General features: G+C 41.5%; 2 protein-coding genes across 4 annotated transcripts in view; both read left to right on the top strand.

The window, feature by feature from the left end:
• The window catches only part of LOC115167354 (tight junction protein ZO-1), a 171,294-nt gene extending 157,722 nt beyond the window's left edge, over positions 1 to 13,572 (top strand). For 2 of the 3 annotated variants that reach the window (XM_029721708.1, XM_029721709.1), the window contains 6 exons: positions 1,693 to 1,911; positions 4,438 to 4,547; positions 4,648 to 5,056; positions 5,283 to 5,500; positions 9,797 to 9,940; positions 11,747 to 13,572. In XM_029721708.1, the coding sequence (XP_029577568.1) occupies positions 1,693 to 1,911; positions 4,438 to 4,547; positions 4,648 to 5,056; positions 5,283 to 5,500; positions 9,797 to 9,940; positions 11,747 to 11,841 (1,195 nt within the window). In that variant the 3' untranslated portion in view covers positions 11,842 to 13,572. The remainder of the gene's footprint in view (positions 1 to 1,692; positions 1,912 to 4,437; positions 4,548 to 4,647; positions 5,057 to 5,282; positions 5,501 to 9,796; positions 9,941 to 11,746) is intronic. The other variant, XM_029721707.1, reaches the window with a different exon arrangement.
• Positions 13,573 to 14,615: 1,043 nt separating this feature from the next.
• Positions 14,616 to 25,360, top strand: part of fam189a1 (family with sequence similarity 189 member A1) — a 146,708-nt gene continuing 135,963 nt past the window's right edge. Inside the window, exon 1 of the mRNA XM_029721706.1 lies at positions 14,616 to 15,168. Coding sequence (XP_029577566.1) covers positions 14,944 to 15,168 — 225 coding nt within the window. The 5' untranslated portion in view covers positions 14,616 to 14,943. The remainder of the gene's footprint in view (positions 15,169 to 25,360) is intronic.

Raw genomic sequence — 25,360 nt, 5'->3', positions numbered from 1 at the left:
TGAAGTAGTTTTCCGTCCAAAAATGGTAATTAATTAGTTAGTTAAAAGTAAGTTTTTCTATGTTGGAATGGTGAGGGCATACCCCGGGGGATAACGACTGCACCCTCTCATTTGAAGCCACGGAGTTCAAGGCCGACCGCGGTATTGCAGGTATTGTTAGCAGAAAACAGGATCCGTGAATTGAAAATCTGCGAACTTTGTGTAAATAAAATATTGAAGACAATCATGGTACAAATAATAGCTTCTAATACACCAAATGTATGTCCTTGCATCCATTATTTAACTAGGAAAATCAGTTAAGAACAAATTCTTATTTAAAGGCTCGCTACTTGGCATTGTAAGGAAACACTTTGAAGATTGTGGAAATGTGAAATTAATGTAGGAGAATATAAGACAGCAGGGGTTCAAACTGTAGAACCCAGTTCCTACATTTGAATATAAACATTTATTTTATCAAACAAAACTATGCAACATTTTATCTCTGGGACCGTCAGGATGACAAATCAGAGCAAGATTACTGAATGTAAGTACATTATTTACCTTCAGAGGTGAATGTATCAAACCATGTTGCCATGATAAAAGTTTTTGGTGTTGTGCACTCGTCTCAAACAATAGCATGGTATTTTTTCACTGTAATAGCTACTGTAAATTGGACAGTGCAGTTAGATGAACAAGAATTTAAGCTTTTTGCCCATATAAGACATGTCTATGTCCTGGAAAGTTTGCTGTTACTTACAACGTCATTCTAGTCACATTAGCGCAGGTTAGCAACAATCGTCCCGGTATAGGGACACAGATCCGTAGAGGTTAACAGAATATTAACTTTGAAGTTAGATTTTCACTGGCCAGTTACTTTAAATTACAGTGCATTGGAGAGCAAGATAATTATTGATTAGATGTATTACTACCACTACGCTGCTGTTAATTGATTATTGATTGCCATTAGTATGTACTGTATCTATTTATCCTTCTACTGATCACTATTACTCCTGTTTACATGTATATTACCATAAGTATGTATTCCTGCTACCAGTCACTTTTCAGACCTGTTTACATGACACTTGCACACTCAAATTAACACTGACATACACACTTACCACCACGCACACACCCACCACTGATGCTGCTGCCATACTGCTTACTATTATTATTATTTATCCTGCTACCAGTCCTAATCCCTGCCTACATGTACATATCTACCTCAAATACTCCAGTATCCCTGCACATTGTACATGTACCCTGTATACGGCTTCCTCATATTTCTTTTTTTTTTTTTTGTATTTACTTACTAGTTCTACTTTTTTATATGAATACTGCACTGTTGGGTAGGGCTTGCAAGTTAAGCATTTAATTGCCGTAAAACAATGCAGCTGCCTACCGCTGGTGCTGCTGTTTGTTGGTCTTGGAGCGCCCCTCGGTGGAAACTAAGAGAAACTACCTTCCAACTCTGCACACTGACTGATGTGCAGAGTTTGAGGTTTTTACTATTTTAGTAATATGCTATATGTGTATTGCAGAGGCTGTCCTGTACACATGTTTATCATTGAAGCACTGATGTTTTCATTGTAGTGATTTAGAGATCGAAACAAACGCCCCACAATATATTTTAGAGGATTTTCTTTATGTATGGTTTATCTGGTATTTAATTAACCTCCCCACATTGCCTCATCCCTTCTTTATCTCTCTTCTCAGAGTCCCTGAGCCTCAGAAGCCCCGGGAGGTGTCCGATGATGACATAGTGCGCTCTAACCACTATGACCCAGATGAAGACGAGGAGTACTACAGGAAACAGCTGTCCTACTTTGACCGGCGCAGCTTGGACACAAGCAAGGCACCTCCTCAGACAACACCTGTCATCGCAACCAAACCTGCTGCTCAACCACAAGCACATCCTGGATACAACTACCCCAGGTAACTCAATCCCACGCGTCGCTCTCTCTGGGATATGTGGTAGGAAATCAAATCACTGTAGTGGGAGACGGAGTATGTGAGTGGAGTGGAGCTCGCTCCAATTTCGCTCCAGTAGCCCTCACTTCATGAGCTCAGGGCATGCCTGGCCCAGCATGCATTTTTTTGTCTACTTGTGTGCTGCTGTAGCCCCTTGCTTTAGCTACTGTCATATAGTATGCTAAATATTTTCATAAAGAAACCGATAAAACACACAGATGAAAAATCAAGGTGACTTACAAAGATGTGGAGGACCAAGAGCAAGAGGGAGTGCAGTGATGTAGGTTCCACAACTACATAATCATTATAGAATCTGAAAAGACAGGTATCCCGAAAGCATGATGGTGTACTTACTACGTGCACATGCTAACAGAAAGGAACGAGGTGGGTAGCTAGCTAAGTGTATCATTGTAGCAAAGTATTTATAAACTCAGATCAGATCTCTTAAAAGTTAAGTTCATTTTCATTATATTATCTATACAATGGGCCATCATTGATTTTAGCCCAATAGGCCCTGCATATGACCTCTTCCAAGGAGCTTTCTGTTTTGAGAGGGTTGTTTTACCTAAAATCCTTTAGGCCTACCAACAGAAAAAAGAAAGAAAAAACAATGCATCCCTGCCCAGCCTGGCAAGGGTGTTTAGGGGGGTGTTTAGCATCACCAGAGGCTCTGCAAGCTCTGAGAGGGTACTCTCCGCTATTGGTCTGCTCTCCAAACACCATCACATGAAGCCACAGACTCATGTTTCTTAAAATGAATTCAAAGGCACTGTAGATGGAGCCTAATAAGGCATTTTTCTGTTGAATTTGTATCTAATTCTAAGTAAGTCACAGCCTTTATGTGCAATTTATAGACTAAGGATTTAATACAACAAAATGTTTTTTAAGTACTGAGCGCTTAATGTCTCTGACAGCCTAGTGTGTCGCACTTCCAAATGCTTCGAAATGTATTTCTTTGTAGGCTACAACCTTGAAATAATATAGCCTAAATAATGTATTTTTGGCTACCTGTCTGACTCCTGACCTATTTAGTGTTTATATGCTGTTTAATACGACATGTAGCCTATTTGAAATGATGAGCGCTTCTTAGTCACCTTTTCCTGTTGTTTGTTTAAATGCTTTTCATTCAAACCATATGGTTTGGTTTCAATACTTCAAAACCAAATGGTAGGTCCAGGTAGTCACTAAAATAGGTGGGTGATGGTTAAATTGTGATTTTAATGAATGGAGCAAATTTGGAGCAGCATTTTTCTTGTTGTTTTTGTGATGAGCGTTTTTTAGCGGAGCGGTTAGAAAGCACCGCTCCATGAAAGCACTGCTCAACTCTGCTCACATACTCTGGTGGGAGACGCAATACTCTCCCCCTGCAGCACACTCACCAGACAGAAACCTCATAGGGGTCTAAAGCTTTTTATCTTGGCTACACGCACACGCACGCACACACACACGCACACACACACTACTCCTGGGGTCTAAAGCTAGGCTACAGTATATCTCTCAGCAACACACACTACTGCCACCAGAACATTGATTCACCCTGCCTTGGAAATGGTCCTCTTATAGTTTAAAGGACAGAGTTGGTGGTTGGCCCATACTGACAAATGAAAAACTACTTTTTGAAGGAAAGCTGTTTTTTTTTTTGTTATCCTCCTGGGTGGCAGTAGAAGGGTTACTTTGATGTACCACACTGTGTGCAATCTCCGCTTCAGTCAAAGACCATGCCAAAGATACAACATTAAGTGTGGGAAGGGAAAAATACCATCACAGTATTCTTTTATTCGTTCTTTCAACTATCAACAATAGGTTTGACTGTTCATACAAGGTGTTTTACCACTGTTCATACAAGGTGTTTTACCACTGTTCATACAAGGTGTTTTACCACTGTTCATACAAGGTGTTTTACCACTGTTCATACAAGGTGTTTTACCACTGTAAAACTTGCCTCGAGACATTCAGGCTACTTTGGATGTCAAAGCTGCACTGTATGCGTCAGTATTTCTATTTGTTTCAGTATTGCTGTGCTCCATTCTCCTATGTGTTGTTTTGACAAACTTATTTTTAGTAGGGCCATGTCTACATGGTTTTTGCCCCGTTCTGTAATTAGTTAATTAACAAAAACCATTCACTTGTAACTGCTACAAAATGATCAATTTTACTGTAAGGTTTTATGGGCACTAGTAGTGGAAAGCATATTTTAAAGTGTGTTTTGGAGAAGCAATCTGTGTAAATGAATACAGTCAATTAACTAGATGGAGCCATTGTGTTTTATTAAAACTAACAGACTAACTGGACTGCGGTAATTGAACCTTTCTCTTGAGGATACATGGCACATCACTGATGTATCTCTGTTTAGGTCTAGATTTTTGAAGTAGTAAGTGTGACAAACTGTGATACATTATAACCCTGGCCTGAATTCTTCTTTACCTTAAACCCAAATGTTTATGCCATCGTTGTGACATTGGTTGAATGTGCTCTTGTGTTTTTTTACAGGGCAGAGTCAGTGGAGAAGGTCAGTCCTGTGGAGAGGAGATATGAACCCGTTCCCCAGGTTACCCCTGCTGCCCCACCTGCCATACTACCCAAACCCACCTCACCTGAGGGTAAGCACTATAGTGTAGGACACACACTTGTCTAGTTCTCCATGCTGTATTTTCATCTATAAATATAATACTCACACACACTCAATGACTCACTTACCAGATCCTCATGACTTTCCTAAAGCAGACACAGTCATGACCAACTACCTGCCCCAGAAGAGTTACCCTGAGAAGTCTCCAGTGAACGGTACGGCAATGAAGGACCAGCCCAAGGCCCCGGCCAATACCAGCTACAACCGCTACGTCCCCAAGCCCTACACTAACTCCGCCAAGCCCTTTGAGAGGAAGTTTGACAGCCCCAAGTTCAACCACAACCTGCTGCCCAACAACAAAACAGACCTGGCCCCAGCCATCAAGGCCCCAGCCAACAGCACAGCCCCAGCCAAGCCCCAGATCTCCCCCCAGCCTACAGACCTGGACTCTGGCATGGACACCTTCACACGCACCATGGACAACAGGTCCAAGTACCAGCACAACAACATCAACGCTGTGCCCAAGGCCATCCCTGTCAGGTGAGAGGATTCAACATCACCCAGGAGTGAGGAGTGTTTCTGTGCTTGGCTAGAGAAAAGAAAGTATGCAAAGTCACATGGTCATGTTTCTTACAGTTCTATAGTTGACACATTGAATGATACCAATGCCTTTGCCCATCCAGAAGGTGTCACAAATGTTTCAGAGGCGGGCTCTAACTGGCTCTATGTTCTGGTATCTGACTGTGACAACTCTCTCCCCCTGTAGCCCCAGTGCTCTGGAGGATGATGATGAGGATGAAGGTCACACGGTGGTGGCCACGGCCCGAGGGGTCTTCAACTGTAATGGAGGGGTGCTGAGCTCCATCGAGACAGGTGTCAGCATCATCATCCCACAGGGAGCCATCCCCGAGGGCGTAGAACAGGAGATCTACTTCAAAGTCTGCCGGGACAACAGCATCCTGCCCCCCCTGGACAAGGAGAAAGGTCAGACATGGGTTCATGGTACACGGGAGTTAGAAGATTTCACATGGGGTCTTTTGCCAAGCTTTATTCCAGTCTTAAGATATTCTATTCCTCAGTTTTACGTGTTTTTAGCTACCTTAATTGCTGGCTGGGGGTTGGTATTAGATGTATTCACCCCGCTTGGATTTTCTTCATTTTGTTGTGTTACAAGGTGGGATTTAAATAGATTTCATAGATTTTTTTTGGTCATTGATCTACACAAAATACTCCATAATGTCAAAGTGAAAAGAAAATTCAAAAAAATAAAAAAAATAAACCATAAAAATGTAATAACAAATATATAGTAATTGCATAAGTATTCACCTCTTTGTTATAGCAAGCCTAAATTAGTTCAGGAGTCAAATACTGCTTAACAAATCATATCACTTGCATGGATTCACTCTGTGTGAAAATAATAGGTGCTGACATGATTTTTTTAATGACTACCCTTTCCTCTTTCCCCCATATATACAGTTGAAGTCGGAAGTTTACATACACCTTAGCCAAATACATTTAAACTCAGTTTTTCACAATTCCTGACATTTAATCCTAGTAAAAATGGCCTTTCTTAGGTCAGTTAGGATCACCACTTTATTTTAAGAATATGAAATGTCAGAATAATAGTAGAGAGTGTGATTTATTTCAGCTTTTATTTCTTTCATCATATTCCCAGTGGGTCAGAAGTTTACATACACTCAATTAGTATTTGGTAGCATTTCCTTTAAATTGTTTGAATTGGGTCAAACGTTTCAGGTAGCCTTCCACATGCCTCCCACAATAAGTTGGGTGAATTTTGGCCCATTCCTCCTGACAGAGCTGGTGTAACTGAGTCAGGTTTGTAGGCCTCCTTGCTCGCATACGCTTTTTCACATCTCCCCACAAATATTCTATAGGAGTGAGGTCAGGGCTTTGTGAAAGCCACTCCAATACCTTGACTTTGTTGTGCTTAAGCCATTTTGCCACAACTTTGGAAGTATGCTTGGGGTCATTGTCCATTTGGAAGACCCATTTGTACCCAAGCTTTAACTTCCTGACTGATGTCTTGAGATGTTGCTTCAATATATCCACATCATTTTCATGCCTCATAATGCTATCTATTTTGTGATGGTCATTATGGCCAAACAGTTCTATTTTTGTATCATCAGACCAGAGGACATTTCTCCAAAAAGTATGATCTTTATCCCAATGTGCAGTTGCAAACCGTAGTCTGGCTTTTTTATGGTGGTTTTGGAGCAGTGGCTTCTTCCTTGCTGAGCGGCCTTTCAGGTTATGCCGATATGGGACTCGTTTTACTGTGGATATAGATACTTTTGTACCTGTTTCCTCCAACATCTTCACAAGGCCCTTTACTGTTGTTCTGGGATTGATTTGCACTTTGCGCACCAGAGTACGTTCATCTCTAGGAGACAGAACGCATCTCCTTCCTGAGAGGTATGACGGCTGTGTGGTCCCATGGTGTTTATACCTGCGTACTATTGTTTGTACAGATGAACATGGTACCTTCAGGCGTTTGGAAATTGCTCCCAAGGATGAGCCAGACTTTTTTCTGAGGTCTGATTTCTTTAGATTTTCCCATGATGTCAAGCAAAGAGGCACTGAGTTTGAAGGTAGGTCTTGAAATACATCCACAGGTACACCTCCAATTGAGTCAAATGATGTCAATTAGCCTATCAGAAGCTACTAAAGCCATGACATCATTTTCTGGAATTTTCCAAGCTGTTTAAAGGCACAGTCAACTTAGTGTATGTAAACTTCTGACCCACTGAAATTGTGATACAGTGAATTATAAGTGAAATAATCTGTCTGTAAACAATTGATGGAAAATGTTACTTGCGTCATGCACAAAGTAGATGTCCTAACCGACTTGCCGAAACTATAGTTTGTTAAAATGAAATTTGTGGAGTGGTTGAAAAACGAGTTTTAATTACTCCAACCTAGGTGTATCTAAACTCCTGACTTCAACTCTACAACATCTGTAAGGTCTTTTAGTAAAGTATTGAATTTCAATCACAGATTCAACTACAAAGACCAGGGAGCTTTTCGAAAGCCTCATAAAGAAGGGCAGTGATTGGTAGATGGGTAACAAATAACAAATTAGACATTGAATATCTCTTTAAGCATGGTCAATAATAATTAATAATAATTATGCTGTGGATGACGTATTAAACCACCTAGACACATGAAAGATGCAAGCTGTGTTGGAATACTCATACTAACCTCACTAACCGGACTATTGTGACGTAAATTGAGTATATAGTATGCTTATTGGTCATAGTATGGATATAGTTAGTATGCCAAAAGTTCCTGGATGTTGTACTAAATTTGCCAATATGCGAAGTATACAAGCAGTGGACACTATTTCCGTGCTTAGGGCCCATAATGCAATTCTTCAGAAAATGGGCATGGCTTCACAACGTTTTCAGATTTGAAAAAAATGGCGGAAAATATGTAGCCGTAGTTTGACGAGCGGATACAAATTCATTGCTTTAACTAATTATGACAAATGTTGAGCAATGTAATAAAGTAATGAATTTTCAAATAAGTTTGCTGACAATTTGTTAGCTACGCTATCCTTACGAACCGCATAGCAAATCATTACAGCAGTATGTACCGGTATGTTAGCTAGTTACTAGTTGGCTACTAATACATCGTCGAATTTGACTGAATATATGCTATCTTTTTATTTTATTTATTTTCTTATCTTTATTTAACCAGGTAGACAAGTTGAGAACAAGTTCTCATTTACAACTGCGACCTGGCCAAGATAAAGCAAAGCAGTTCGACACATACAACAACACAGAGTTACACATGGAGTAAAACAAATATACAGTCAATAATACAGTAGAAAAATAAGTCTATATACAATGTGAGATAAGGGAGGTAAAGGCAAAAAAAAGGCCAAGGTGGCAAAGTAAATACATTATAGCAAGTTAAACACTGGAATGGTAGATTTGGTAGATTTGCAAGTAGAAATAGAAATAATGGGGTGCAAAGGAGCAAAATAAATAAATACAGTAGGGGAAGAGGTAGTTGTTTGGGATAAATTATAGATGGGCTATGTACAGGTGCAGTGATCTGTGAGGTGCTCTGACAGCTGGTGCTTAAAGCTAGTGAGGGAGATAAGTGTTTCCAGTTTCAGAGATTTTTGTAGTTCGTTCCAGTCATTGGCAGCAGAGAACTGGAAGGAAAGGCGGCCAAAGGAGGAATTGGCTTTGGGGGTGACCAGAGAGATATACCTGCTGGAGCGCGTGCTGCTATGGTGACCAGCGAGCTGAGATAAGGGGGGACTTTACCTAGCAGGGTCTTGTAGATGACCTGGAGCCAGTGGGTTTGGCGACGGGTATGAAGTGAGGGCCAGCCAACGAGAGCGTACAGGTCACAGTGGTGGGTAGTATATGGGGCTTTGGTGACAAAACGGATGGCACTGTGATAGACTGCATCCAATTTATTGAGTAGGGTATTGGAGGATATTTTGTAAATGACATCGCCGAAGTCGAGGATCGGTAGGATGGTCAGTTTTACGAGGGTATGTTTGGCAGCATGAGTGAAGGATGCTTTGTTGCGAAATAGGAAGCCAATTCTAGATTTAACTTTGGATTGGAGATGTTTGATGTGAGTCTGGAAGGAGAGTTTACAGTCTAACCAGACACCTAGGTATTTGTAGTTGTCTACATATTCTAAGTCAGAACCGTCCAGAGTAGTGATGCTGGACGGGTGGGCAGGTGCAGGCAGCGATCGGTTGAAGAGCATGCATTTAGTTTTACTTGTATTTAACTAACTAACTACCCAACGTTTATTGACATGATTATTCACGTCATGCATGGTTTAGTTGTTGTGTGTTCTCAATGGACATTGACAATTTTTAAATTCACTTTGACATTACAGTATTTTTTGTAGATCTTTGACAACTAAAAATTACAATTAAATCCATTTTAATCCCACTTTGTAACACAATAAAATGTGAAGAAATCCAAGGGGGTGAATACTTATGATAGGCGCTGTATGAGTCCACAGTGGAGTTGTTTTACTATCCAAATGTATTCATGAGATAATGTTGTTTTCACAGATAATTTATCATCTCTCTCTTCTGTCGTCTTCCCTCTTTACATTTTTCTAGGATATGTATATTTTCCTTTGGTCTTTAACGGTTCTCATTGTCTTATGTTCACCGTGTCCGTTTAAACCCATTAAGGAGCAACAGCATCAGTGATCTTAGGAACACTGTGTGTACATGTATGTGTATTAGCCTCTAACCCTGTGGTGTGTATCTGTTTCCAGGAGAGACCCTGCTCAGCCCGCTGGTGATGTGTGGTCCTCACGGCCTCAAGTTCCTGAAGCCTGTGGAGCTGCGTTTACCTCACTGTGCGTCTATGACCCCAGATGGTTGGTCTTTTGCTCTAAAATCCTCCGACTCCTCGTCGGGTACGCCGTCCTCTCTCTGTCCTTTTGGGGTCGGGGCTTTGGGTTGGCTTTGTGACAAACTGATATGGTTGTGGGTCACTTTGTATGATTTTTGATGGTTTCATTTATTTGGTATTTCGGTTTGTTCACTCACTCATTCCTCCACTGATCTTTATTTATTTGATGTGGTCTTCAGATCAAAGTGCTTCTTGTCATTGCTTTTTCATGCTGAAACATCTTTCTTTCTGTTCTTTCCTCCGCTTAGTGTGTATGTCATCTGTTTGACGTTGATATGGTTCCATTGGACATGCATCCCGCCGATCAGTTTTGTGTTGATAAGATTAGTAAGGTCTTTGTTGTAGTGAATCATTCCACATTCTTTTCCCACAAGTGATTTTTTTTCTTCTCACATAGCCACCCAAACGTCTATCCTGAAACACAGCGGTCCTCTTAAATTTGGAAGAGGACCCTCTGAGACAGACGCATGGCTCCCTCAGTACTACCAGATATTATGTTGTGTATGTGAGAACAGCCTGTGGGTTGGATCTGAGATCTGTCTGACAGCATCAGAACAGAACCGAGTCAGCTCTCTGCTCTCCCTCCGCTCCTCTCTATATGTCTTAATGGTAAACTTGGCACCGCCGTTGATTAGTTACTAATTACTCTCAGCTAGAATTGGACATGAAGGGCTAAATTAGCCTACTGCTGCCTCATTGGCTTGTTCGTTTGTTGTCCTGCTTCGTTGTAGAAGGATTACAGGGCTGTGTTCTAATCCTCTTATTGTAAAACAAGGCCCTTCTTTAGCTTCATTACTTGTGTCTTGTTCCTCACTGAGTCTGACTCCTTTCTAGTTGGATGCTGAGCTTCCCAGGCCCAATGGGAGTTTCCAGTAAGGAAGCAGAATAGTGTGTGACTTAATGGTCTTGGTTTGGAATGGTTCTGAAAGAAGTCTGCTCATAGACAGGAGAGATTCAACCCAAACCACACATGATCAGTTTACTTCTGACAAAACATTACCTTAATGTACTGATGTCATTATGAGTTTCACAGTGAACATTCCTCCTCCTCCTGCTGCACTGGCTAATTGTGAACCTCTAACAAATCATCTGAGTCATTGACAATTGATCTGAGTAAAATCAGTTAAACACCTCTTGGTCCTCATATGGATCCTATCTGATAGGACCTGTCGTTGCTAAAATCCCTTTGACATTTAGGCGTAATTACACTATAATGATTAGGATGCATTATCCTCACTTGTGATTTCCTATCAGAACAACAAAGCATGCTAAAAGCCTGAAATTGTTCAGCACTTTGATCTGAAGATCTCATATAACTCACTTTACTCATATGGCCCTGAGGGAATGAATGCAATCATCTGAAATAACAGTGCTTTAAAATGCAACTGCATTGTGGTTTAGAAGAAATGGTGCAGTTTAGTGTAACAGTTTTGAGTCTAAAGCCATGTTTTTTTAAACAATTATTTACATTTGTTCTTCTGTGGAGGCAATACTCTTGGCTCAAGGCCTGGGCTTGGGCCATTAATCGCAAATTACAGTCACTGCCAGTACATACTCTATCCTTAAGAACTATAATTTGAAATCAAGAGTGGTTTTAGCAATGTAATGTGAAGTTTACTTCTGTCAAGCTACATCCTGGGGTGTGTACCACAAATGGCATTTATATATGGCTTTAATGGAATAAAGGGTGTTTTAGTTTAGTGTTTGGAGCTTGCTGGTTGTTCGTTTAGCATGAAGTGCATTATGTATTATGAACCTTATACCCTTTCTCCACCTGTTATCATTACCATGTTCCTTCTCTCCCCCTCAGGTGATCCCAAGAGTTGGCAGAATCAGTCTCTCCCTGGAGACCCCAACTACCTGGTGGGGGCCAACTGTGTGTCTGTGCTCATCGACCACTTCTGAAGAGTGCAACAGCTGGCCTGTTACTGAATGTGAAACCATGGGAAAGGAGTGAAAATAAACATACATACATACACACACACACACACACACCATTTCTCCAGGGGTGGACCATACACAATGATGTATTTACACCCAGTGCTCCAGCGTTGTTTACTGTGCCCATGGAAGATGGAAGGAGACTGAAGTTGCCCCTATGTGCGGTCCTTTAACTCTTTCCGGGGTCTTGAAGAAAATACAAAACACACAACGATTTAACCAGTGATGGAATGCATGCCCTGTGCCACTGAGTAACTCATCACATTATACGCCAAGTTTTAACTTTAATTGTTACATAACAGGAAAATGGTTTGAGGTTTTTACTATTGAAGTAGATGGACATACATGTAGGTGTATTTATACTATATATGCATACAGTATATATAGTATATGGTATAAATATAATTTTAAATTCAATTCTAGAAAACAGAATTCAAGAATCAGACTTCAACCTTTTTTGTTACCTTTTGAATTGGCTGACTTACAAAGACGGTTACGTTTTTTCCACATTGACGGATTTGTGACGGTTTTGGAATTCGGTGCCAGGGAGGTGAGCAGTAAAGTGATGATGCTAATGCAGAGCCACATTTTCTAAATGTATGGCTCTGTGGTAATGATTATGGTGATAGTGAAATTGCAAGCATCTGCAGAAGAGAAAATGAAGATGAAGGTGGAATACTTTGAGGTGGATTTAAAGCCCAACTCATGCCTCTAACATGCTCATCCTGTGACTCGAATGGCTCTTCCTTCCTTTCCTTTTTTCTTTCTGTAAACTGACCTTGGATTCACTTTGTATTGAGTACCAGAATTCTCCTGCTGTATCAAGATCTATGCATGTGCTATGACTCAGGTCCAGAAGCCTGCTCAGTTCTCTCTCACCATGTTAAAACCCTCTTACATTAACAAGCAGTGATGCCTTATCTGCATATTATTCACTTTTTCAGTAAAAACCTCTGGGTTCTTCTAAGTTATGATGATAAATTATGGAAAAATGAAGTTCTCTTGCCATTTTGTCAACCCACTGTATAAATGAACTTGGGTTTAGCGCACAAGAACAATTGAAGCTAATAAAGGTATGCTTTCTTTATCTGCTATGCATATGACTTCAGACGAAAAAGAAAAACATTACAAAAAAGACAAGTGGCTGTAAATAAAGTTAGCATATGGCCTTGGTTCTTGGTTTGTAAATGAACTTTTGTATGTCTTTGTTATTTTGTATAAAACTTAGAGAAAACTGTTTTAAAAAATAAATGAATTGACCATGGTTTACTTTCTAATCTGGTTATATCCTTGAGCCTTGGAACTTGTAACTATTAGCAGTAATAAAATCCACATTTTCTACCAATATATTCACACTACATATAAATAATAATTGTCACACAATATTTTTATGGTTATTTGCAAAAGAGGAAAGTGCTTGGGTTAAACAACTTTTCAAACCTGTTCTTTAAAAGGGTGTGCTCTGTCCCCCTCATTTATTTGTGATACTGGATGCTGTATTATTTTGTGCCCTGAAATGTATTTTTGTACTAATAGACCATATATTACGGCACACCAGTACTATTTTCTTTATATATGATAACACAGCTTCAATTGGATATTAGCTCTTCACGTGTGGCTGACCTTTTTTTCTCCTTTGTGACACAATTTTAAGTATACCACTGTATTAATGAATAAAATCATTTTTAAAGTAAAGTGTTTCTGGGGTTTTGTCTGGGGGGGTTCTTCATATTTTTATGAGCCAAATATTCCATTCTAATAGTTTTAAAGGATTCTCAGGTCAAATATGTTATCATGTTCGTTTTCTGCTTAGACTGGATTTCTATAGTTTGATCTTCATCCATTACATGGCTGAGAGGGGGAAGGTGGCTGCTGTAGAATTTCTATTATCTTCAGATACTGCGGCATGATTTAAGTGCAGTACCAGCTTGGCCGGTGCAGATGGTGCTCTAGAGCCCTGTGGCTGTGTCTCCGCAAGGTCAGCACCACAGCAGGCTGGAATTCAAAGGGACAGTGTGGCTTTACCCTCTTGTTTGCATTATGAATTACATTTTTACAAATATGCAGAGTATCAACTTGTTTTAAGGCAAATGCATGTTTTTACTCCCAATGTACTAAAAGTGCCTTGTACTTCATCTCAATTGATGGTTCTCCGCCTTTGTGAATCAAATAAAGTAGTCTAGGCTGTATCGATTATATATGGCTCATTCAAACATTTGGTTGGGGGCTATAATTTGAAGAAATGTATGAGAAATTGGTGATTTTGAATTCAGACAATTCATAGACATCTCAAAGGATAAGTGCATGGCTTCACAAATGATAAGAGCATGGTCATCTTTTTAATGTTCATATAGTCTAATTATTTGTAGACGCAATCGCGTAAGGCTATTTTTGGGAAGCGAAGTGGCACCGTCGTAGTATTGATTGCCCCAAACACGCTAGCTGCATCTCCTCCTGCCGCCACGGGTAGTTTGCTGTCTGTGAAAACCCTGCGCCTGTGTGAAACAGCATACCCACGGCCACGCTCTCTGTGCATGGTACCCTGCCGCGCGTTTGACAGTGGAATACTAGCCTACAGTAAAGGGCGACACTATTCCCGTGTCATTTCAGCTATACGTTTTTACTTGCTGAGGTTCTTTAAAATGTATCCTGTAGCAATGAAAATAAGGGAGCATATGATTTGATGGACCATTTCTCAAGCTTTTCCTCGAAAACCCGCTTACCTTAGCTAATAGCGCGTTATCCTGTGTTTTTGCGGAATCGATTTGGGTAGCAGCACAAGAAAGTCACTACGCATCTCATCCATCACACTGTTGTAGCCTTCAGAATAACCGACAATTACGCATCTGCATCTTGGGATAATTAAGCAATTTAATGGAGACTCTTTCAAAGGAACCATTTAGTAGGACTGATGTTATTTGCTTTTTGGATACCGTTGCTTATCAAGATAACGTTTGGACATCGGTTACTTGCTTTGCTGTTAGGTGCCACTTTTGGATGCTGATGGAAAGAGCTTAACCCATTGTTTTCAATAGCTGATACATAAACTCTGTTTTCTCCGTGACAATGCCAGTCCAAGCAATGCCCCGAGGTCGTTCGCTCAGCCCCGCGTCCCTGTCCCGTAGCCTCTCCAGACTCAGAGAGTTTCGGACTCGGACTCGGATCATGCTTTCTCTCGGAGTTTCTCAGATGGTTTTGGGAAGTCTGATTTTGGCAGTCAGTTTTGCCGCTCTGGCCCTCACTACCTCACCAAGGGTCAGACATTCGTGTCCATTTTGGGCAGGTTTCTCTGTAAGTATTTCGTTAATTAAGTATTAATATTAATCAAACATGTGGGTTTATGTGTGTGTGTTTTATGGCTCACTATTTATTGTTGTTTATAAATTGACCCATTTCGCGGGAAACAGATCTGGCACGTTCTCACACCTGGTCAGCATGTCCAGTTGGTTCGACACATGTTTTATTGTAAATTATGCAGACGTTGTAAAATCAACATTAATGCCATTAATTATTTCGTTTATTGACTGTCACCAACTGAACAGTGGTTTTAAATGCTTTCATTTGGCATTTTGTTGTATAGGCTACAGTAGCCTATTGTGGCATAAGCCTATAGATGGCCTATCGTTGTGAAATATCTACTCTCATTTAGGCAAGATTAATTAGCTGATTTTATGTGTCATCTTGTTGCAATTTGTTTGTAATAGTATTGCTCAAAATAAATACTCAGGCATGTTTGGGGCACGGTGTAAAGGATTTCTCTCAGCTAGAACACAATGCTATTTTGGCTCTAATCTTGTTTATGGATGGGAGTCTCACATACAGGCTACTGGCTTTGCAACCTTGACTCAGGGGAGACGTAACATAATAAATCAAATTCCAGGACACTGAAATTAGTATGAAATGTTGTTTGGGATGGTATGTGTTAATTTGTGTTATTTCGTATGATATGTTAAGAACATCGAATTAGGAATTAGAATACTAGAATGGACATGAACCTTCTTATTATGGGATAAAAGTCAGCCATTTTGATCAGGGAGTTGGTCAACCATGGTTTTGCCAGAACTGTGATAAGATATTGTCTAAATCATGAATTTGAAGAATTTATCTGCACTGTATATTTGTTAGCTAGCTAGCCAGCTAGTTTTAGAGGAATGATTAAATTCAAATGAACTGCCAATATGCCAACATTCCATTCAAACAATGCAGTCAATCCACAGCCATACACTGGCTGAAATCAGTTGATGATAGAATTTAGATAAAACTTGTCATGTAGCTAGCTAGGTAGCTAAAGCAAACAACATGTGTCATTTAGCTTTCTTCATCAGAGATTAGGCTTTTGGAAAGAGCTTGACATTGTCCTGGTAAAGTTGTCAGTCTGACTACTGTCATCACCACTATAGATGGCAAGCAAATCAAAAGTATTTGGACATAGCCATCTAGTTTATCCTCTGAAAGTGATCTTGTTAACTAGCCATATTCATGTGATCTGTTATTAGCTAGCTAGCCAATTTGACATGGTCCATCAATCAATGTAGCCTTTATGTCTGCCAGCAACAATCGTGATTAACCTCTCTCGGGCAGGTGGGACGCTATCGTCCCACCCACGGTTCACACTATTCAACAGCCAGTGAAAAATCAGAGCGCCAAATTCAAAACCACAAAATGTCATAATTCAAAGTTCTCAAACATAGGACTATTTTACACCATTTTATAGATACACTTCTCCTGAATTGAACCACGTTGTCTGATTTCAAAAAGGCTTTACAGCGAAAGCAAAACATTAGATTATGTTGGGAGAGTACATAGACACGAATAACCACACAGCCATTTTCCAAGCAACTAGATGCATCACAAATACCCAAAACACAGCTAAATGAAGCACTAACCTTTGACGATCTTCATTAGATGACACTCCTAGGACATCATGTTACACAATACATGCATTTTTTGTTCGATCAAGTTAATATTTATATCCATAAACCCCATTTTACATTGGCGCGTGACGTTCAGAAAATATTTTGCCTCTGATACTGCTGGTGAATCAGCACAACAATTTACAAAAATACTCGTCATAAACGTTGATAAAATATTAAACTGTCGTTCAAAGAATTATAGATGAACATCTCCTTTATGCTAACGCTGTGACAGATTTCAAAAAAGCTTCAAGAGAAAAGCACACTTTGCAATAATCTGAGTGCTGCGCTCAGAAAAATACACTAGGCAATACAGATACCCGCCATTTTGGAGTCATCTAAAATATACTGCTCAAAAAAATAAAGGGAACACTTAAACAACACAATGTAACTCCAAGTCAATCACACTTCTGTGAAATCAAACTGTCCACTTAGGAAGCAACACTGATTGACAATAAATTTCACATGCTGTTGTGCAAATGGAATAGACAACAGGTGGAAATTATAGGCAATAAGCAAGACACCCCCAATAAAGGAGTGGTTCTGCAGGTGGAGACCACAGACCACTTCTCAGTTCCTATGCTTCCTGGCTGATGTTTTGGTCACTTTTGAATGCTGGCGGTGCTTTCACTCTAGTGGTAGCATGAGACGGAGTCTACAACCCACACAAGTGGCTCAGGTAGTGCAGCTCATCCATCCATGGCACATCAATGCGAGCTGTGGCAAGAAGGTTTGCTGTGTCTGTCAGCGTAGTGTCCAGAGCATGGAGGCGCTACCAGGAGACAGGCCAGTACATCAGGAGACGTGGAGGAGGCCGTAGGAGGGCAACAACCCAGCAGCAGGACCGCTACCTCTGCCTTTGTGCAAGGAGGAGCAGAAGGAGCCCTGCAAAATGACCTCCAGCAGGCCACAAATGTGCATGTGTCAGCTCAAACGGTCAGAAAGAGACTTCATGAGGGTGGTATGAGGGCCTGACGTCCACAGGTGGGGGTTGTGCTTACAGCCCAACACCGTGCAGGACGTTTGGCATTTGCCAGAGAACACCAAGATTGGCAAATTCGCCACTGGCGCCCTGTGCTCTTCACAGATGAAAGCAGGTTCACACTGAGCACGTGACAGACTTGACAGAGTCTGGAAACGCCGTGGAGAACGTTCTGCTGCCTGCAACATCCTCCAGCATGACCGGTTTGGCGGTGGGTCAGTCATGGTGTGGGGTGGCATTTCTTTGGGGGGCCGCACAGCCCTCCATGTGCTCGCCAGAGGTAGCCTGACTGCCATTAGGTACCGAGATGAGATCCTCAGACCCCTTGTGAGACCATATGCTGGTGCGGTTGGCCCTGGGTTCCTCCTAATGCAAGACAATGCTAGACCTCATGTGGCTGGAGTGTGTCAGCAGTACCTGCAAGAGGAAGGCATTGATGCTATGGACTGGCCCGCCCGTTCCCCAGACCTGAATCCAATTGAGCACATCTGGGACATCATGTCTCGCTCCATCCACCAACGTCACGTTGCACCACAGACTGTCCAGGAGTTGGCGGATGCTTTAGTCCAGGTCTGGGAGGAGATCCCTCAGGAGACCAGCCGCCACCTCATCAGGAGCATGCCCAGGCGTTGTAGGGAGGTCATACAGGCACATGGAGGCCACACACATTACTGAGCCTCATTTTGACTTGTTTTAAGGACATTACATCAAAGTTGGATCAGCCTGTAGTGTGGTTTTCCACTTTAATTTTGAGTGTGACTCCAAATCCAGACCTCCATGGGTTGATAAATTGGATTTCCATTGATAATTTCTGTGTGATTTTGTTGTCAGCACATTCAACTATGTAAAGAAAAAAGTATTTAATAAGATTATTTCTTTCATTCAGATCTAGGATGTGTTGTTTAAGTGTTCCCTTTATTTTTTTGAGCAGTGTATTAAATAGCATTAGAAATATTCACTTACCTTTGATGATCTTCACCAGAAGGCACTTCCAGGAATCCCAGGTCCACAATAAATGTTGCTTTGTTCGATAAAGTCCATAATTTATGTCCAAATAGCTCTTTGTTGTTAGCGCGTTCATTTAGCTACTCCAAGTGTAGGAAGCGTGCGGAAAATGTCACGACGGAAAAGTTTAAAAAAAAGTTCTATTTACGTTCGTTCAAACATGTCAAACGTTATAAAGCATCAATCTTTAGGGCCTTTATAATGTGAAACTTCAGTAATATTCCAACCAGACGATTCCAGTGTCTTGAAAAACATTTTGGAACACAGCTAACTCTCACGTGAATGCGCACCAATGAACTGATGTCCTTCCCTGGGTCACCAACCTCCCCACCTTCTCGTTCGGTCTCTGTTCATTCTAGAAGCCTCAAACAATTTTCTAAAGACTGTTGACATCTAGTGGAAGCCTTAGGAAGTGCAAAATGAACCCTAACTCACTGTGTGTTCAATTGGCAATGACTTGAAAGGACTACAAGCACCAGAATTCTCACTTCTTGGTTAGATTTTTCTCAGGTTTTTGCCTGCCATATGAGTTCTGTTATACTCACAGACATCATTAAAACAGTTTTAGAAACTTCAGAGTGTTTCCTAACCAAATCTACTAATAATATGCATATTCCAATTCCTGGGCCCGAGTAGTAGGCCGTTTAATTTGGGTACGTTTTTCATCCGGCCGTGAAAATACTGCCCCCTACCCTAGAGAAGTTAAACACTATTTAAAAACAATGTTGAAAATGGGATAATGTTAGCTAACTTCTCTACGTAAGTCTACGTTGATTGAATAAAAAAATATATTGAGGTCTACTTACCACTGTTTAGCCAACTGTACAAAGTTTCTACTGGTAGCTTGCAAAGTAAACTGTAACGTTACGTCAGAAAATGGGCCCTTCGGCTGCTTGACAGGCAGACCCCACAAAGGATGGGAAATTAACCTAAACCACTCATACTTGTCAGGTACAGTTCACTTTTGTTTTATATCACTCAAATATCCAATTAATTCTGGCCAATATTGAGAGATATTGTGAGGCTACCCTCACGTATCTGAAATTACATGACCAATTGGTTTTTACTGATCATGAAAAGCATGCGGTTAGGCCTACTTGCTGTAGATCTATAACTGTGATGATAGAGTTAAACGTGTGCAGATCTTTGTTTACTATGTTACGTTTAGTCTATGAGACCAGCCTGAGTTCTACTGAAGTCTGTAGGTTAGGGGTTCATAGCGTGCAGCTGGGCCATCAGTGATGGGGGCTGTTCTTGGCACAGGCACCGTCCATCCCCATGTGGTGCTGGTCATATTTGTCTAACATTTCCTGTGAAGAGAGTCCCTGTGGAGAGAGTGGTCTTATCAATATATTTCCCTGCCAATTTGTGTTAAAAGCAATTTCTCTCTCTTTCTCTCACACACACACACGCACAGATTCACACACACACACACACACACACACACACACACACACACACACACACACACACACACACACACACACACACACACACACACACACACACACACACACACACACACACACACACACTGTACGGCTCAATGTTCAATGAGCAAGAAATACACTTTCATACAACTTCTCGCTTTCATTGTGTACTGTAAAGATTGTCTTAGTGGGACATTGTTTTCTGCGCCTGAAAATTGAATCGCAGTTTCTCTAAATATTTATGAAGGCACTCTTCCTTGATTTCCTGCCAGAGATCCAGCCAGTGCATTAAGCTGGGAGGTAGTTCCATTAATTATAGAGGGATAATTGAGGCAGTCTATAGAGGGTGATGGTGGTCTCTGGCACAGGGGATGTGTGTGTGTGTGTGTGTGTGTGTGTGTGTGTGTGTGTGTGTGTGTGTGTGTGTGTGTGTGTGTGTGTGTGTGTGTGTGTGTGTGTGTGTGTGTGTGTGTGTTGTCGGAGATATGCAACCTTGGGGTGAAAGTTCACAGGTCGGGCTATGCTCCTGGAGATCAATACTGGGTTTCACTCACTCAACATGTACACTACACGGCCAAAAGTATGTGGACTCCCCTTCAAATTAGTGCATTCGGCTATTTCAGCCACACCCGTTGCTAACAGGTGTATAAAATCGAGCACACAGCCATTAATCTTCAGAAACAAATATTGGCAGTATAACGGCCCGTACTGAAGCGACTTTCAACATGGCACCAGCATAGGATGCCACCTTTCCAACAAGTCAGTTCGTCCAATTTCTTCCCTGTTAGACCTGCCTCGGTCAACTGTAAGTGCTGTTATTGTGAAGTGGAAATGTCTTGGAGCAACAACAGCTCAGCCGCGAAGTGGTAGGCCACACAAGCTCACAGAATGGGACCACCGAGTGCTGAAGGGCGTAAAAATCGGCAATTCTCGGATGCAACACTCACTTCCGAGTTCCAAACCGCTTGTCGGGAAATGGGATTCCGTGGCCGAGCAGCCGCACACAAGCCTAAGATCACCGTGTGCAATGCCAAGTGTCGACTGGAGTGGTGTAAAGCTCGCCGCCATTGGACTCTGGAGCAGTGGAAACGCGTTCTCTGGAGTGATGAATCACGCTACACTGTCTGGCAGTCCGACGGACAAATCTGTGTTTGGCGGATGCCAGGAGAACGCTACCTGCCAAACTGTAAAGTTTGGTGGAGTAGGAATAATGGTCTGGGGCTGTTTTTTATGGTTCGGGCTAGCCCCTGAGTTCCAGTGAAGGGAAATCTTAATGCTACAGATAAAATTACATTCTAGATTATTCTGTGCTTCCAACTTTGTGGCAACAGTTTGGGGAAGGCCCTTTCCTGTTTCAGCATGCAATGCCCCCGTGCACAAATCGACGTCCATACAAAAATGGTTTGTCGAGATCGCATGGAAGAACTTGACTGGCATGCATAGAGCCCTGACCTTAACCCAATCGAACATCTTTGCAATGAATTGGAAAGCCAAATGCGAGCCAGGCCTAATCGCCCAACATCAGTGCCCGACCTCACTAATGCTCTTGTGGCTGAATGGAACCAAGCCCCCGCAGTAATGTTCCAACATCTAGTGGAAAGCCTTCCCAGAAGAGTGAAGGTTGTTATAGTATCAGAGGGGGGACCAACTCCACATTAATGCCCATGATTTTGGAATGAGATGTTCGACGAGCAAGTGTCCACATACTTTTAGCCATGTAGTGTAAGTATGCTGAACACATACAAACCCAACATGCAACAATTTCAACGATTTTATTGAGTTACAGTTCATATAAGGGAATCAGTCAATTTAAATAAATTCATTAGGCCCTAATCTATGGATTCCACATGACTGTGTAGGGGCGCAGCCATAGGTGGGCCTGGGAGGGCAGAGGCCCACCAACTTGGGAGCCAAGCCAAGCCCAGCCAATCAGAATTAGTTTTTACCAATAAATGGTTTTATTACAGACAGAAAAACTCCTCAGTTTCATCAGCTGTCCGGGTGGCTGGTCTCAGACGAGGAAGTATTCAGATTTGGAGGTCCTGGGCTGGTGTGGTTACACGTGGTTTGCATTTGTGAGTCCGGTTTGACGTACTGCTAAATTCTCTAAAACGACGTTGGAGGTGGCTAATGGTGGAGAAATGAACATAAAATTATCTGGCAACAACTCTGGTGGACATTCCTGCAGTCAGCATGCCAATTTCATGCTCCCTTAAAACTTGAGACATCCTGTGGCTTTGTGTTGTGTGACAAAACTGCACATTTTAGAGTGGCCTTTTATTGTCACCAGCTCAAGGTGCACGTGTATAATGATCATGCTGTTTAATCAGCTTTTTGATATGCCAAACCTGTCAAGTGGATGGATTATCATGGCAAAGGAGAAATGCTCACTAACAGGGATTTAAACAAATTTGTGCACAACATTTTAGAGAAATAAGGTTTTTGTGCATATAGAACATTTCTGGGGTATTTTAATTCAGCTCATGAAACACAGGACCAACACTTTACATGTTGTGTTTATTTTTGTGTTCATTGTAGTTAGGGAAAGCTTGCCTTTCTATTATGTGTTTTTAAGGGGAAAGCAGTTTGTATGATAAACGTGAGCATGTGGTGGAGCAATAAATCTAAGCATTGTTACTCATTGCTTGGTATGAAACATAAGTTGTTGTTCTTCTTACTAGGCTGTTAAATAACTCCATGCTGAACTCTGTGTGTCTGTGTCAGAGGCTGATTTCCATCTCTCACTTCATTGTTCATGTAAACATTTTTAAAAGTCCTCTGCTGCTTGAACTTGAGTCACTTCCCCCAGTCCCACTGACTGCTTCATTCTCACCTTCAGTTGTTACAAGCAGTGTGGCCAGGGGTGCAACTTTCACTGGAGACGGGGAGGACATGACGCCCCCACATTCTGAAATTGCATTTTTGTCCCCCCCAGTTTTATCATTGAGATGTGATACAAAACACGACACAAGTGTGCTTTAGGACCATGCGGACACCTCAGATTGGTCGTGTAGACTGTTTTCCGGATTCAGCCTGCTGGATTTAGGACCTCACGGACACCACAGAGTGTGCGGACAGGCTGTGTGAAGGCAAAGCTTCTGAAAGGCTGGCGTATAGGACCAGCACGGGAGAGATGAGCAGAGGCAGCTGCTGTCTGTGTTGCGCTTTTTCTCTGAGTTGTAAAAGCAAGCAGAGCAGAAACTGGCTACTCTTTAGTTGACTGATCTAGCAGGCAAGGTAACTGCTGTTTGACAGAAAAAAATGTATTTATTCCCAGTGCTGAGCTAGTACTGCAACTGACATGTTACGTTAGCTAAGGGTTTCATCCCCTCTCGACTGAAGTGAATTAACTACTAATAGCTAGTTAGCTAGCTAGTAGCTACCACAGCTAGCTATCTGTCAGGTAGCAGTATCTAACAGCTGTTGTGTATATGGAAATGTTTTGTAGCCTTTGTTTTGTCCCAAATCAACAGAAGTACATTTTATGATGTACCATTGTATCATTAGTTAGAGCTAGCCAAAAGTTGGCTAACGTTAGCTAGCTAGCTTACTAACTTTAGCTATTATTTTTGCCTCAATCACACTAAACCTGAATCAAATGATGAAACCAGCGATTGAAGATCGATATTCTGCACAGTCAGTACATGACACTATGCTCATCATCATAGCAGGATCAGATGGTGACAGGTTTCCCTGCAGGGTCAGACAGCCAGGGAAGACCAATCTACGGAGCTCAAGTGAATTTTGCAGTATATTATAACAGTCTGTGAATGGATACAAAGTTCCATCTTGAGTTGATGGGTAGGCTACAGTCTGGGATCTGGGAATAATGGTCATTTCAATTATTGAGCCATTAATACAATTCTTGAATAATATCATGTATAAATGTACACCAGGATAATTCTTTGTCATGCCTCATCTGAGCAGGATCAGATGGTGACAGTGGTCTCATCAGGGTCAGGCAGCCAGGGAAGACCAGTCTGTGACGGAGCTGAGGTGAATTTTTGCAGATACAACCCTTTATTCTCTCTGTGCAGCAAACACTGGACAAGACAGATGCTATTTTAAGGCAGTCTGACAAACCTTCAAAGTTGATTAGCAAACTGTATCAAGGGTTGATAGAGGCTTTTCTCAATGACACAAAACATGTAAAACAAAAATGTGAAGAAGACCTGGGAGACGCTATTAATGATGATCTCAGACATAAATTACAGCAGTTTAATACCATCCATAGAACATACTATATGCCAGTGAAACTGAATACCATGCACTCAGCAATTGTATTATTCTGCTTGAGGTGTAAAACACAAAAGGGGACTTATTTGCATATTTTATGGTCTTGTGAAGGCTGGCTGAATTCTGGCAAAGATGTTCTTTTATCTCAGCATGTCTACAGATTCTCCCTTCTCCCTGTTTTTGTTTGCTTGGAAATGTTGATACTGGAGACTGTCATTAGAAGAAACTGTGTAACCTAGCATTTATAGCGGCTAAGAAATGCATTGCCATTAATTGGAAGGTTGTTTATCCTCCCACAATGTCACAATGGATGGCAGGAATGTCAAGTTATGTATCACTAGATTTGACTTATTACAAGATTAAGGATATACTGTGCAACTTTCATAAGGTCTGGATGCCTTATATGGAATACTGTATGACAAAAGGAGTCTCTATTGAAAACATGCCCACGTAAGTGGAGATACTGTACCTATTTAGGCAATCCCTAGCTGCTGGGCTGCTCAGTCCTGGCCCGCGGGGTCTGCCATACCGTTGGTTGTCACTCTGGCCTTGGCCTAACACACCTGAAACCAATAATGAATGTTTCACTAATATCCTAAAGCTGAGTGGGGTGTGTTGGTTTGGGGTGCTGCAGGGCCGTAGACCCCTAGGGACAGGACTGGGTGACCCAGCTATATTGTTTGCAAGTAAAAAGAGCTCTACAGTACTATTAGGCCTATGATATTAATTATATGGAGGATGTACTGATTCTGTGCGTTAATGTGTTAACGTGTTAATGTGTATGTGTGTTTTTATTAAACTTTTCTTTTCCAAACCCTTCCCTTGAGACATACATAAAAAAAGGAAGTTGTGTTGGGGAGAGAGTTTAGTTATTGACTAGACTGGTGGGTGTCGGGCGTGCAGGTGGCTCGTGCTGG

Source organism: Salmo trutta, chromosome 29, assembly GCF_901001165.1.
Source record: "Salmo trutta chromosome 29, fSalTru1.1, whole genome shotgun sequence".
Classification (NCBI taxonomy): domain Eukaryota; kingdom Metazoa; phylum Chordata; class Actinopteri; order Salmoniformes; family Salmonidae; genus Salmo; species Salmo trutta.
Note: the sequence above shows the minus strand (reverse complement) of the source record. Positions and strands in the feature narration are given on the sequence as shown.